The sequence below is a fragment of the Marmota marmota genome, unplaced genomic scaffold (genome assembly GCF_001458135.2).
Source record: "Marmota marmota marmota unplaced genomic scaffold, marMar, whole genome shotgun sequence".
NCBI classification, from domain to species: domain Eukaryota; kingdom Metazoa; phylum Chordata; class Mammalia; order Rodentia; family Sciuridae; genus Marmota; species Marmota marmota.
In genome coordinates this window covers 7,180,217-7,194,525 of record NW_026000020.1, presented here as the reverse complement: position 1 = coordinate 7,194,525, position 14,309 = coordinate 7,180,217, and the positions used below count along the sequence as shown (strand labels likewise).

General features: G+C 46.6%; 1 protein-coding gene across 6 annotated transcripts; it reads left to right on the top strand.

The window, feature by feature from the left end:
- The first annotated feature begins 943 nt into the window (after positions 1 to 943).
- LOC107154145 (zinc finger protein 501) lies at positions 944 to 10,608 on the top strand. 6 transcript variants are annotated; one of them, XM_015499745.2, is made up of 7 exons: positions 944 to 1,175; positions 1,920 to 2,008; positions 2,094 to 2,254; positions 5,291 to 5,367; positions 5,498 to 5,603; positions 6,047 to 6,133; positions 8,384 to 10,608. In XM_015499745.2, exons 5-7 carry the CDS (start codon positions 5,507 to 5,509, stop codon positions 9,661 to 9,663), a joined length of 1,464 nt encoding a protein of 487 aa, XP_015355231.1. In that variant the 5' UTR covers positions 944 to 1,175; positions 1,920 to 2,008; positions 2,094 to 2,254; positions 5,291 to 5,367; positions 5,498 to 5,506; the 3' UTR covers positions 9,664 to 10,608. The 6 variants fall into 6 exon arrangements, with proteins under 6 accessions (XP_015355231.1, XP_048666319.1, XP_048666320.1 ...); XM_048810361.1 differs by lacking the exon at positions 944 to 1,175 and adding an exon at positions 1,262 to 1,380; XM_048810362.1 differs by lacking the exon at positions 2,094 to 2,254.
- Positions 10,609 to 14,309: the final 3,701 nt, after the last annotated feature.

The following is a 14,309-nucleotide window of genomic DNA, read 5'->3' as shown; positions in this document are numbered from 1 at the left end:
CTAAATCCACAGATCAATTAGGAGATAAGTGTATCCCTGTAGGAGAAACCCTAAATAGCAGTGGCTTATACAAAATATTTTATATCTCTTTCAAGTTCTGTTTGAACAAACTGGGGCTCATTCCTTCTATCTCGTTGGTGTGCCTTTCCTAGGGTGTTAACCTTGTCCACACTGTCCACGAGGACATCTCCAGCCAGCATGGAGAAAAACTCATCTCCTTAAGAAACAATTTTCCTCTCTGTCCCCAGCAAAAGGCAGGAATATTTACCCTGAGGAGGCTTAGTCTAGCTAAAAGTTATGGTACTCTATTAGAGAAAGGACCATTGAACACAATGCTTGTACACAGAGATCAGCTAAGCAAATTGGATTTTCCTCCTTAGGACTATGATCTGGATAGCAAGCCGGCTACTTAATTACGGGATGATAAAAGAGAGCCTGCAGTAGCTGAAGATCCGCTGACTCCGGGAGCTCGAGGGGGTCTAGAAGCTCGTATTTTCGGGCTGGTCTCCCTAAGGTCAGTGGTCCCAGTTACTGGTGGTTCTTGGGAACTCTTTCCGGGTTTTTCCAGGACTGATATTCCATTTCTCCTCATGAAGCAGGGCAGCTTGGACCCAGCATCGCCGGTTACTGGAAGTAAACTGAAGCAATCTCCGTTGCAACACAACAGTCCCAATTAACGCAGCCTCCGGGCACTTCCCCTCGGAGGGCTCACAGCCATGAGACGCGAAGTCTGCGGGGATGAGAAGCACCGCGCTCGCAAGCCACAGCTGCGCGCTGTCAACGTCCCACGCGAGGTGGGGCTTGTCGCGCGCAGCTTCCCCACCCACAGCCCCGGGGAAGCGTTCCTATGTTGCGAGGGGCGGGGCGCCGAGCGGGACGGCACGCGCGGGGCCCTCTGGGAAGCGCGACGCCACGGCGCCCGCGAAGCATGCTGGGAGTTGTAGTTCCGCCTCGCGGTCGGAACTTGGCCCGGCTGCTCTTACCTGTCGGATTCCGGCTTCGTCCGTGTCGGGCTAGAGGCCCGACCCAGGCTGGAGGAGGGCTGAGAGCGGGTCCTTCTGAGTCCGCGTGCCCGGAAGGAGGGCAGAGGGAGGCCTGGAGCGGGGGCGGGTATCCCCGACCCTGCCCCCGGCGTGGGCCGCGGGAGGCAGTCGCCATGGAGCCGGAGGGCAGAGGTGAGAATCGAGCGATGCGGGCGCGGTGCCGGCTGGGGACAAGGGACCGGAGAAGGACTGCCCTCCGGCTGGGGCAGGCGGGAGCACGGGGAAGCATCACGTCCTCCCCGCAGCGCCGCTGCCCACCCGCTGGCCTCGCGACGCGGAGCAGGGAGACCGGTTCCCTCTGTTGCCTGCGGGTCTGTAGAGTGTCTCCTGTCCCCAGGTCTGCAGATCCGACTGCATAGTGGGTCTTGACTTTCTTTTGTTCTCGCAGCAGCCCGACAAGGCAGTAGAAAGGAGACGGACTCTTGACAGACAGGGAAAGCGAGGCTGTCGGATAGTCTAGAATCCTGTTCCATTGCTTTTCCAAGACAGCCAGGAGTGTATCCGAAAAGCTAGTTTTCAAAAAGAATTAGTTTAGTCTTCATCCATTGAGCCTGGAACACAACAGAGACTTGTCACTGATCGAGGCAGGGATTAACCGTACAAGGACCGAGAGTGTTATCTTAACAACCCAACAGATGAGAGAGAGAAATATGTATTTAGTGTCCACTTTCTCACAGGTGCGTTTACTGGGGCTTAAGATTAGAGAAGGCAGTAGGATCTTGAGGCAGCAGTGGCCCTGTTGTTTGTGTCCAGGGTGTTGTGGGATCTCCTTTGGTTCCCTGTGTTGATTCTTAGTGAATTAGTTGCTGCATGGCAGTTTCTGCTACTTCACTGCAAGGCCAGAATAATTGTCATGACTTCTCTCTCCACCTTTAGGGTCATTTTCTGAGGACTCAAACCTTCCCAGTACCGCAAAGCCAAAAGAAAATGGAGTAACTGATATACTGCTGACTCCTGGGTCGCAGGTAAGTTTAAGTTTCTTCTTTTTCCCTTTGTTCTTAGCATGGTTATATTTTCATTGTTAAGAAATTGCTCCACCTTGAATCCTAGACCTCTGAATTCCTCCTGGAATGGACGAGTGATGAACTTCACGGGGAATGCTCCTGACCTGCACAAAATTTTCCTTCCCAGTACTGCTTCTTCTCCTCTAAGGGCTTGTTGGCATCTGCTAGCCACTCAGTAGTGTAATTGGCCTTGCAGTGAGATATAAGGTAATAACACACACTTGCCCTGCCTTGTGGAGTTTCCTGAGGAGTAAGACATAAATAAGTAAAATAAACAGTGTGAAGGGAAAAAAAATACACACACACACACGCAGGCTCTCTCTTGTCCAACGAGGAGGTCCATAGAACAGGGTACAGGAGAGTGTGGCTGCGGAGTCACTAATCAAGACCTCCGGAGACCAAGCAGGAAGCAGGTCTGATTTTATTGTGCAGTTACCATGTATATATATTCAGGCAGCAGCTAAGCATATTACAAGCAGCCACCAATGAAATTGCTGGTCAACTGTCCCTGCAGCTACCAGTCTAGGGGTGGACCGTGGAGCAAGCGCAGGGACTACAACACAAGGTCTCACACCCAGGGCTGTGCCTACGGCATAAGCGGTTTGCCACTTACATGCCTAGCGCTGGGGAGTGGTTTGCCACTCAAATGCCCTTAACATATGTCATGTATGCAGTACTCCATGGAGTTGTACACACACACACACACACACAACACACACAGACACACACATTAAATGTAGAAATGACTGCTGCAAGTCATTGGCCCTGGAACTTTCCCATTATCTACAGTATTTGGAGAAGGTTTGGAATAAAAGCTACACTTTAGAAAGCAAGAGAATGCGCATAGTTGAAGAGCAGAATGATAACAAGGAATATTCTAAGAAAAAAAATGTCTTTGGTAAAACAAACCCACACATCAAGTGATGAGAGAGTTGGAGGTGATCAAGGGTTGTCACTGTGGGGGTGAAGGAAATGTGGATGCGTTATAGCCAGATCACAAGAAAATCTCTGCTGAGTTTGATTCCAAAGGCAGATAAGCCCATGGAGGTTTTTAGAGGCAAAGCAAGATGAACCCAGCCCAGCCAGGTGCAGTGGTGCTCGCCTGCAATCCCAGGTACTTGGGAGACTGAAGCAGGAGAATCCCAAGTTCCAGGCCAGCCTGGGCAACTTAGTGAGATGGTGTCTCAAAATAAAAAAGACTTTGGGGAGTAGTTCAATGGTAGAGCACTCCTGAGTTCAATCCCTAGTAAATCCACCCCCCCACCCACCCAACATACATAGAAAGATGAAACGTAATAACTGAAGAGAGACAATGAGTGAAGGTACCTCTGTAGAATCTGGCTAGGATACTGGGAGATCTGCAGCCCCTTCAGTACAGAACCTGGGACAGCGTGTCTGTATCAAGTCTGGCCTCAGGGCATCCAGGTGGTCATGATCCATGCACAATGGTGGGAGAAAATGCCAGTACGGATTTTGATCTCTGAGTTTGTAGATCACTTTCAGAAGGAATAGGGGTGAGGAGGTCAGCAGTATCTGCTAGGCAGTGTCTGGTTGGGCTGCCTGTGAGCCCCAGCGCATGTTCTTAAAGGAGTTTGCTTGAGGATGTTTTCTTGGGGAGCTAGGTTAGCATTGGCATTGTTTGTAAAGGAAGAAAACTACAAATTATATTGTTCGTATTGATCACTTCTGAGTAATATTCCCTTAAAAAGTGTAGTGCTTCATACTTCAAGTGTCACAATAAGAGTTTATTTTAGCCAAGTGGTCTTCAAAGTAGGTAATTCTTTTAACTTTATTTCATTTTGTTCATTGCTTTATCAGTTGTTTTTGGAGAGAGAGCTATGTCTTATACATTAGAATGCTGAATATAAACAGAAATAACTGTTCAGGTGCAGTCATACGCCACATAGGATGTTTCAGTCAGCAACGGGCCACATATGTGAGGCCTGCCCTGTAGGATTGTGTCCCCCAGTGTTGGCACAGTTGTCTTAGTGTTCTTTAATTACCCTTTATGATGTTTGCGCCAGTGTGGGATTGCCTCACCACGCATTTCTCAGACTGTGTATCCATTGTGAAAGGTGCATGGCAGTTTATGTTCTGGGGCCTGTGGCAAAAGTGGTAGTTCAAAGAGGGGAAAGACTTATTTTGCTAGCAACTCAGGGGCTGGTCTGTCTTATAGTGTATCTCAGGTTAGTGTGTGTAGTTGTATAGAAGTTCCCTTTCTAGATTAGAAAAATGATTAGGCATTTGTCTTATTAGCAATAAACAGATTCAAAGGAGCATATTACCTATCTTGCTCCCTCTTCCCACACTTTAGTAGATACACTAAACTTGGTGCCTGTCATCTAGATAAACATTAGGGTAAACATTTCTGCAGCGTTTTCAGTGTTAGATATACTTCTGTTCCCTCCCCTCCTTTGTTCCTATGCACATTTTTATAGAGTACCTTTTTAAACTTGTTTCTGCTAATTCTTATTCATTTGTTTCTCCCTTCATTCAACTCTTCAACAAATGTTTTTGGAGTTCCTGCTAGGTGACAGGTCCTAGGGCTGTTTTGATAAGCAAAACCAGACCTAGCCTCTGCTCTGTGGAGATTACATCTAGTGGGCCAGACAGACTTTAATCACAAAGTCCCTTCAGCACGTGTACCCAAAAGAAAGGAAGGAGCATGGTGCTATAGCCAGAGAGGAGGAAGGCTTCCTTGATGAGGTGACCCTGAGCTGAGATGTGAAATGTTGGGATTCAAGTAGCTGAAAAGATGGTGGAGAGGAGAGAACATTCAGAACAGGAAGCATCAGGGAGGGTTAATAGGGACTGGCACACATTTTAGAAAGCTGAAAGGTGGCGTTCAGCTGAAGCACAGAGAGCGTTAGAAGAGCATGAGGAGATAGAGAGCAAGGGGCCGGGCCATCAGGCCCTTGTGGGCAATGACAAGACCACCATGGGGACTTCCATAATAATTTGAGCTTGAATATATCCATATTTGTGGCACGTGAAGCAAACATCTTAATTTTTAATATATTGGACTGAGTTTATTCTAAAAACTAGAGAGAAAATAGTTATACTTTGTGAACTTCTTGTATTTAAAAAGCCATACTATAAATAAAATATTTAATTCATATTTACATTTTTTCCCTTACCCTAATAGTAAGGAATTCTCCAGTTCTTAATTTAACTCAATGATAGGGAATTAAGAACTCTGTCCCTCAGGTTTCACACTGAAGGTGCTCTCCTTCCTGCCTGTAGGTGACACGAGGTCTGGTATATGATGGAGACAGTGATCTGTGGACTGCACGTGTGCCTGAGGACCTTGGTGTTGGAAGGTGTGGCAGAATCCTTTTTCTCGCCTTCCTAGCCTTCCTGTCTCCTCCTCCTGTGCTGTCAGTTTGGGTCCTTCCCAGAAGCCTCTGGAAGGAGGCCCACTGGTAAGCACCGATGTGTTTGTTTTTTCAGGAATCGTTGATGATCAGGGATGTGGCTGAGGCTCTCCACCAGTGGGGACAGCTGAACACTCCTTCAGGAGATAGGCCTGAAAAGCATCGCAGTCTGGTCCTGCTGGGTAAGGAGGGCTTCCCAGCCCCTTTTGCATTCAACTCTAGTGCTTGGGCTTCCTTGGTTCCTAGGAGCTCTGAGGTCCTTGGATTCAAAGATTCTTAATTTCTATAAGGCCTGTCTTTTTGGGTTTTTGTTTTCATTTTGTTTCAGGATATAGTTCTAACTCTCCCAGAGTTAGAAATGGGCACCTTCATCATCTGGACCTGTAGCATCCTCCTCTGCTCCTTGACCAAGGATGTCATGACAGAGTTCTAGTGAAAACTATTCTTAAGATAAAAACAAGTGACTGGATTGTTCCAAACTTAACCCCCTTCTTAGTCCCTCAACCTTCTGAGCACTGCAGGGAGGAAGTGCAGAGCTGACCTCCCCCTCTTGTGCTGTCTTCCCTTAAGACCAAGGAGCTAAGCTGGCCTCCTCACCAGACTCCCCTTCCTTTCCCATGAACAGGACTTCCAATTTCCAAGCCTGATGTGATCTCTCAGTTGGAGTGTAGGGAGGAGCTGGAGAGAGAAGTCTCAAAAGCAGACAGTCGAGGTGAGTGAGCATTGGGAACAGTAGAAATGAAACAGATGGTTGTGGAAAGGCCTGTGGAGGAGCCATCGAGTTTCCCTCCACCCACGGAGAAGCTCAAGTGGAGTCCTGGCCTCTCCTGGGCCACATCCCAGCTCTGAGGGTGGTGGTCAGTTGATAAAGTCTGAATTTGAATAAATTTGAGTAAATCTTTTTCACCCTTTCAAACTAATTCTTTTCCCCAAATATGGTGATTGTAATGTTTGCTAATAACTTCCTTGAGTTTTCTGGGAGAGGCTCTAAGTCAGGATTCTTCATACTTGTTTTTTCTCTGCAGGATGCTGCTGCTTTTTTTCAGTCTAGGCCAATGTCTAAATTGATCTCTGGCTTTTCCTTTTCCTTTCCCTTGTCCAGGCAGAGGCAGCCTGGTGGGCAGGTGTGCAGACTTCAGAACCAGTCTTCGGGTTCAAAGCCCATCGTAGCTACTCAGTGCTCTGTGATCTTTGACAAGTGATTTATCCTCTCTGTAAAATGGGGGTTGTCATGGCACTTAACTAGGATTGTGGCAAGGGGAAAATGAAATCATCCAAGAGAAATGTTTAGAACAAACCGGGCACAGTGATGCCTGCTTATAATCCCAGCAGCTACGGAGGCTGAGGCAGGAGGATTGCAAGTTCAAAGCAACTTAGTGAGACCCTGTCTCTCTTTTTTTTCCATAATTTTTTTTTTAAGTATTTGTTCTTTTTAGTTATTTTGCCTTTAAATAAAATATTAAAAAGGGCTGGGGATGTGACTCCATGGTTAAAAACTCCTAGTTCAATCCCCAGTACTAAAAATAAAAATGTTTAGGAGTTGGCTGTAGGCTAAGCAAGTGAACACTCTTGCTCCCTGTCCTGCCTTCTGGTGCTGAGGATTGAACCCAGGGCCTTGCACCTGCTAGGCAAGCACTCTGCAACTGAACTGAACCTCCAACCCCAAGTGAATGTCACTGATTATATACTGGTGACTTTTTTTTTAAATGTCATGGATTTAACCCTATTATCTCTCTCAAACTAGATCATTGCAATAGCCTATCAGCTAATTGTAGTTTCTTTAATCTTATCCTGTGTACTTGAGGAAGCATACCATTGCTAGATTTCCCAAGTGGATTACTTACTGTGCCAGTGCTGTATTCCTCTATCCATTTTCAAGGCCTTTGTTAGTCCACCTGCCTAAATTATTTGCCTTCTCTATTCTCCAGCTTGAATCTTTAATACCACTAAGAAAGTTCCTCAGCATCCTTCACTCCACATATGTTCTCCACAGATATTTGGGGTTTAAATTTTTCCGCTTGCTTAGCTTAAAGTCCATTTGTCTAAACTTTTTTCTTCCTATTTATTCTTTAAAATACCAACCATTTCCCTGAGTATAATATGAAGTTAATAATATTGCGTTGCATTGATTGATTTCATTTAGAAACATGGATGGATAGTAAAGACCATCCATATTAGTTCATTTTGTGTTGCTACAACAAAGTACCTGAGGCTGGGTACTTTGTAAAGAAATGTGGTTCTTTTAGTTCATAGTTCTAGAGATTTGAGAGCATGGCATTAACGTATGCTCCACCCTGGCAAGGGCCCCCTTGGCTGCATTATAACATGGTAGAGAAATGGAAAGGATCAAAGCTTGTGCCAAGCATGTCGCTGGCCTCACTTTATACTAACCAGCACCTGCAGTTATACATGCATTCCTGCTACCAGCATTAATCCCCTTCTGAGGGAGGTGCCTGTGATCTGTTTACCTTCCATCAGGCCCCACCTCTTAGGGGTTCCATCACCTCGACACTGCTGTGTTGGGAACCAGGCTTCCAGCATGTGAACCCTTGGGAACCCTCACACCGTATCTAAACAGTAGCACCACCTAAGCCTGGAAGGCTTTAAACATTTCAACAGTAAAGGTTTTCACTCTTACTTGGAAGCCCAGGACCTTGGGGCAGGTAACCCGACAGGTCAGGGGCCAATCTGAGCACAGGGGCTTTGACCTTCTCTCCACACCCTGCTCTGTTGCTGCTCCTTCTCTTCCTCCCATCCCCTACCTCTCCTCCCATCTCCTACCTCTCCTCTTCTTTCCCAGCCACCTGTTCCTCCTGTCCTCAAGATCGGAAGGCTTCTTTTGAGAGCTTTGAAGTTCATTTGTTTCCTGAAAGCATTGTTTGTTGGTTTTATTATTTTTTGACCATAGCAGGTATTTTTCTCAGAATAGGAAATGATGCCTGTATAATTTTGCTTCTTTCAGACTGGGAGACGATACCAGAAAGCAAGGAACTAACTCCAGAGAAGGACTTTGCTGCAGAGGAATCAGCCCCTGGAGTGTTAATAGAAAGATTTCCAAAGGAAGGTTCCAGTGGATGTGAAGACTCTTTGGAGAGTCAGCAGGAGAATCACGAGAAACATTCAATTCAAGAAGTCGTCACCCAGAAGAAACTTTCTGGGGAGAGAAGTTACCAGTGTGATGAATTTAGAAGAAATCTGAGCCGGCGGTCATTACTAGTCCAACAACAAGGAGAGACACTTCATAACTTTGATTCGTTTAAAAAGAACTTGAAACAAAATTCAGATATAATCAAGCATGAAAGGATGTGTGCAGGGAAGAAACCGTGGAAGTGCGACGAGTGTGACAAAGCCTTCAGTTACTACTCGGCTTTTGTCTTGCATCAGAGAATCCACACGGGAGAAAAGCCCTACGAGTGTAAGGACTGTGGCAAAGCCTTCAGCCAGAGCATTCACCTCACTCTGCACCAGAGAGTCCACACTGGAGAGAAGCCCTACGCCTGCCACGAGTGTGGGAAGGCCTTCAGCCACCGCTCCGCCCTCATCCGCCATCACATCATCCACACCGGGGAGAGGCCCTACGAGTGCAGCGAGTGCGGCAAGGCCTTCAACCAGAGCTCCTACCTCACCCAGCACCAGCGCATCCACACCGGGGAGAGGCCCTACGAGTGCAGCCAGTGTGGCAAGGCCTTCAGCCAGAGCACCTTCCTCACCCAGCACCAGGTCATCCACACGGGGGAAAAGCCCTACAAGTGCAACGAGTGCGGCAAGGCCTTCAGTGACCGTTCAGGCCTCATCCAGCACCAGAGGACTCACACCGGGGAGAGGCCCTATGAGTGCAGCCAGTGCGGCAAGGCCTTTGGCTACTGTTCTGCCCTGACCCAGCACCAGAGGACTCACACTGGGGAGAAGCCCTACAAATGCACCGACTGCGCCAAAGCCTTCAGTGACCGCTCAGCGCTCATTCGTCATCAGAGGACACACACTGGAGAGAAACCCTACAAGTGTAAGGACTGCGGGAAGGCCTTCAGCCAGAGCTCTTCTCTCACAAAACATCAGAAAACACACACTGGAGAACGACCCTACAAGTGCCAGGCCTGTGGGAAGGCCTTCAGCCAGAGTTCCTCCCTTTCTCAGCACCAAAAAACACACAGGGGAGGGAAAACCAAGGAACACGCAGTGGCCCTTAATGAGCATCCAGCCTTTGGCCAACAGAGAGGATCCATACTGGGTGAATGCACATAAGGGTGTATTTACTGGGTTTACCAGACATGCTGTGAGGACCATAAAGAATAAAAAAGTCATTGTTGATGTGGCTGTAGCTTACCTAGACTGCTAAAGAGAGGTTTTACATGTTTTAAGGTGTCCTGATGGAGGGCACTGTGACTTCCCCTGGGGAAAGAGGAAATTTATTTCTCGTGTATATTAACTACCAGATCCTTGAGGGAGAAATAAGGTATGCCACGGGGAAAGGGGGCATCTGGCTGGGTTGTCTCATAAGGCTAAAGAGATCAGTGGTGAGCTGCAGGGGTAGAAATTAGAGATGGGGAATTCAGTTTGTCCAGGGTCAGGATGGTGGAGGAACAGAAGTTGTCCTTCAGCCTGAAGTTCAAGGATACAAAGGAGGGAGATGGAACAAAAGAGAAAAAGACCTGGGGAGAGAGCCCAAGCAGTACTGATGGAGACCACGGCTCAACTAAGTGTTCACAGCCAGGGGCACCATTGCCCCTGCTTGTTGGTGGGTCCCAGAGTTTCTGTGAGGGCACCTTTATCCTGAAGCTAAGGAATTCTGGCCTGGGGGCCCTGCAGCTCCTTCTGTCCTTTAGACCTTACTTATTGAGATGTCCCCTACTGAGAATCAAGTTCACTCCAAGGATCATGGCCTATAGCTCGAAAGGGAGAGAACAGAAGAGACCTTTGATGTGTTCAGTCTGTTTTAACATATCTGAGTTACCTGAGAATGTTTATTTATGAAGATTTACCTCAGTTGTTGGTAGTTTGTACCTTAGATTTTTTTTTATACCATAGTAAAACTTAATTGTAAACTTGCACTGACATTGCATATTAGATTGTGAAAACTTGAGAAGACTTTGAAATACTTGTCCTTCACTGTTTTTCTCTTGATTAGAGTCAAATGACATCTTTGTGTAAAACATATTTAATTGAAATTTTGAAGGTTATTATTGAAAACATTTTGAGAGCAGTGTCTTTAATTTCTAGAAGCTTCATCGTGTTGTGTTTTGGTGTAGTGTTTTTGAGTGGACCTTTGGAGTTTGTTGTGTTGCTTTAATGTGTACGTTTATGTTTTTTGCAAAATTTAGGGAATTTTCAGCCATCATTTCTTCAGAATACATTTTCAGACCACTGCCCCGCCTCTTCTCTTTTCTGGTCTCTTGATGACAGAACTATTAGATCTTTGGTTGCAATCCCACAATTTCAGAGCTCTGAGCTCTGTTCTTTTTCTTTTTCCTTTTTAAATATATTTTTGCCTCAGTCTGCCATAACAAAACTCCGCCACCTGGGCGGCTCAAGAAGTTTATTTCCTGCAGTTTTGCATGTTGGGGAGTCTCGATCAGGGTGGCATGTGACTGCTGCTAGCTGGGGTTCTCTTTCTGGCTTACAGGTGGATGCCTTTGTGTTCTGTCTTTACATGAACTTTCTTCAGTGCGTGGACTGGGAGAGAGAAAGAGTCTCTTCCTCTTCTTATAAGGCCACCAGTTCCCTTAGGTTAGGACCCCATATTTAGGTCCTCACCTAGTCATAATTACCTTCCCAAAGCCCTCTCCAATTACAGTCACGCTGGGAGTAAGGACTTTAACAAATGGATTCTAGGCAAGACACAGCTCAGTCTGTAGCACCCCCCCTCCCCCCCCCAAACACACACAGAGTTCTTGTCCATGCATGAAAAATACACCCAAAATTTTAACTCATTCTGTCAACTATAAAACCTAAAATTCAAACTTTAATCTAAATATCACCTAAATCAGGTATGAGTGAGAGTTGAGATTCATCCTCAGGCAAAATTCCTCCCCAGCTGTGAACCTATGAAACCAAATAAGTTACTGCTTCCAAAATACAACTGTGGGCTGGGCATAGAGGCACCATTTCTGTACCAAAGGGAAGAAACGGAAGAGGGAATGGGTAATGGACTCCAAGCAAGTCCTAAACCTAGCAAGGCAAACCCCATTAGATCCTCAGACTTGAAGATAGTCCTCTGTTGGCTTAATGCACTGTCTCTGGACCCACTAAAGTGTCAGCCCTGCCCCTGCAGCTCTGCCAGATGGCCGCACCCCCAAGGCTCTGCAGGGCAGTCTTGCCTCAGGCTTCAGCTAAAGATGTCTGCCTGTTGAAACCAAGAGGAATTCTGTCAAATGGTTGTTCAGCCACATCCTTGGTACTTCTTCCTAACAAACTTTCTCGTTCTTTGCTGTATGAATACAATTTTGCAAACTCTCCAGTTCAGATTCCTTCTTGCTTAGCATTTCATTCTTCAATTCATCTTTCCTGTTACTTCTTCCTAGAAGCAGCAAGGACTTAAGCTGTACCTTCAATACTTTGCTTAGGAATCTGCTAAATATCTAATTTCATCACTCCCAAATTTTGCCTCCCACAAAACACTTACAGTTCAGATAAGTTATTTGCAACTTTATAACAAGGATCATCTTTCCTCTAGTTCTATTAACACGTTCCATCACTGTCTAACCATCGAGCCACACCAGCACAGCCTTTAAGTTCCATGCATCTAGGATGTACCTCAAAATTCTTCCAGTCTCTACCCAGCTCCCAGTTCTAAAGCCACCTCCACATTTTTAGGGTATTTGTTAGTAGCATCCCACTTTGGGGTACCAAAATCAGTCTGCTCAGGTTGCCATAGACTGATAGGCCCAAATGAGAGATGTATTATGGTTCTGGAGGCTGGAAGTTCAAAAGCAAGGCCCAGCAGGGTTTAGTTCCCTGTGAGGGCTCTCTTCCTTGTTTGAAAATGGGGCCTTTTCACTGTTTGCTCGTGTAGCCTTACCTCAATACATGTGTGTGGAGAAAGAGAGCTGTCCCTTCCTCTCATAAGGCCGCCAAAACTATTGGACCAGGACCCCATATATGACCTCTTCTAACCTTGGTTACCTCCTGAGAGCCTCTGTCCATATACAGTCACCTTGGAGATGGGGTCTCGGTGTAATGAACTGCGGCGGGGAGGGCACAGTTCAGTGCCAGTAATTCTGTCTATTGTTAACATTGGACGTTTTTCTGTTCTTCAAGTCCACAGAGGGTTCTTCCGTTGTGCTTTAGAGCCTATCACTGAATTTTATTTCAGTTGTATTTTTTCAGTTTCATTTTATTATTCACTTTCTTTCCTGAGACTTATTTTTTTTTAAATTTGAGCCCTAAAATCTGTGCCAGGCAATTCTAACACCTGTGTCATCTCTTTGTGTTGGCATCTGTGGACAATTTTTCCACTCAAATCGGGATTTCCTTGGCTCTTGGTGTGATGAGGAGTTTTGTATTGGAACCTGGACATTTTGAGGTTCATTGGACTCCGTGTCTATTTGAGCCTTCTGTTTCCATGGGCTTCCTCTGCCTCCACTAGTGGAGAAGCTGGGGTGCTGCTTCATTACCTCAAGCTGGTGTTACAAGTCCAGTTTTATCATGGGTCTCTGTTTATGGGGGTCAGGGTCCTCAAGGTTGCTGGGCAGCAGTGGGGTTCACAGCTCCCCACCCGGCCTCCCAGATCACCCTGGCTGGGGAGGCCATGGATGCCTAGGTCTGCCCCCTGTGGGGTGGGGTGGGGTGAGCTCCTCACCTGCTGGGCGCTGGCCTAAGTCCTGACTTCACTAGGCCCACTGACACCAGCAAGGACAGGGAGAGGCGTCTTGTCCTAAGGTAGAGGTGGAAGCCTTGTCTCTCCATGTGGTTTCCACGGAGACTGCAAGTGTGAGGATGAACAGAAGATATGTTCACTTGACCTTTCCAGACACCACCCCAAGGTGGGATGGAGGGATGGGGAGCTTGTTAAAGCCTGGAGAGGGTGGAGGGCATGCTCCCACTCAGTCTGTTGGTGGGGATAGGGCTTCAGATTTCTCCCGTGTACTTTAAGAATAGGGCCTCAAAGTCTTCTGTCTTGCTGGGCTGCTCCTTTTGCTAGAAAGGGCAGACTTTTCTTGGGTCTTTAACAAAGCCATACCTGTTGGCATTCCTGGTTTGCCAGCTTCTCCACAATGCAATTTGGCAAAGAAGAGATATGAAGAGTCCCAAGAGCTCACTGCTGTGGTGTCCTTGGGCTCCTGGTCCCTAGCCGGTCCATTCTTGTTCCCCTTTTAGAATCTTCTTGTGTTTGTTTTGTATGGAATATCCAGGATATTTGGCTGTGTTTAGGGAGAGGGCAAGGGGGAAGCACCACTCCATTTTTCCCTCGCAGCCTTGCTGGGGACACTGAAATGGCATGTCAGGTTGTGTCGAGTGCAACCCAAAAGTCCAGGGCACACAGAGGCCGTGTGCAGAGAATTAGAGATGAGCCTCGAGCGCAGTGCTCCCCAGTTCCCCACGACCAGCTGCCCACTGGGAAGATGGAAACAGGCTGCTTCATCTGCCCTGGGGGGAGACATGCTTTTGAGTTGGGGAAACACCAGTATTTAATTGTAGATGACAAGTTTGAGAAGGAAAAATAGATATGGCTAAGAATATTCACCACTGCGGTGTTCAAATTTTTCATTTGTATCTTTGTCCTAAGAGCATGTGAGAATCACTGGAAAACTGAGTTAACAATTTTGGACTTTTCCCCATTATGTATTATCTATATGCGGCTATCTTTATTTTAATTTGATACATGGTATCATAGAGAACCAACAAAAGAATGGAAATAACTGAGATTTGAGTCAAGTCACTTCACCCTTTGA

Coding starts and splice junctions, on each gene's coding strand:
- LOC107154145 (XM_015499744.2), top strand. Junction 2,009..5,497: donor TGCTGACTCCTGGGTCGCAG/GTAAGTTTAAGT, acceptor TTGTTTTTTCAG/GAATCGTTGATGATCAGGGA. Junction 6,134..8,383: donor CTCAAAAGCAGACAGTCGAG/GTGAGTGAGCAT, acceptor TGCTTCTTTCAG/ACTGGGAGACGATACCAGAA.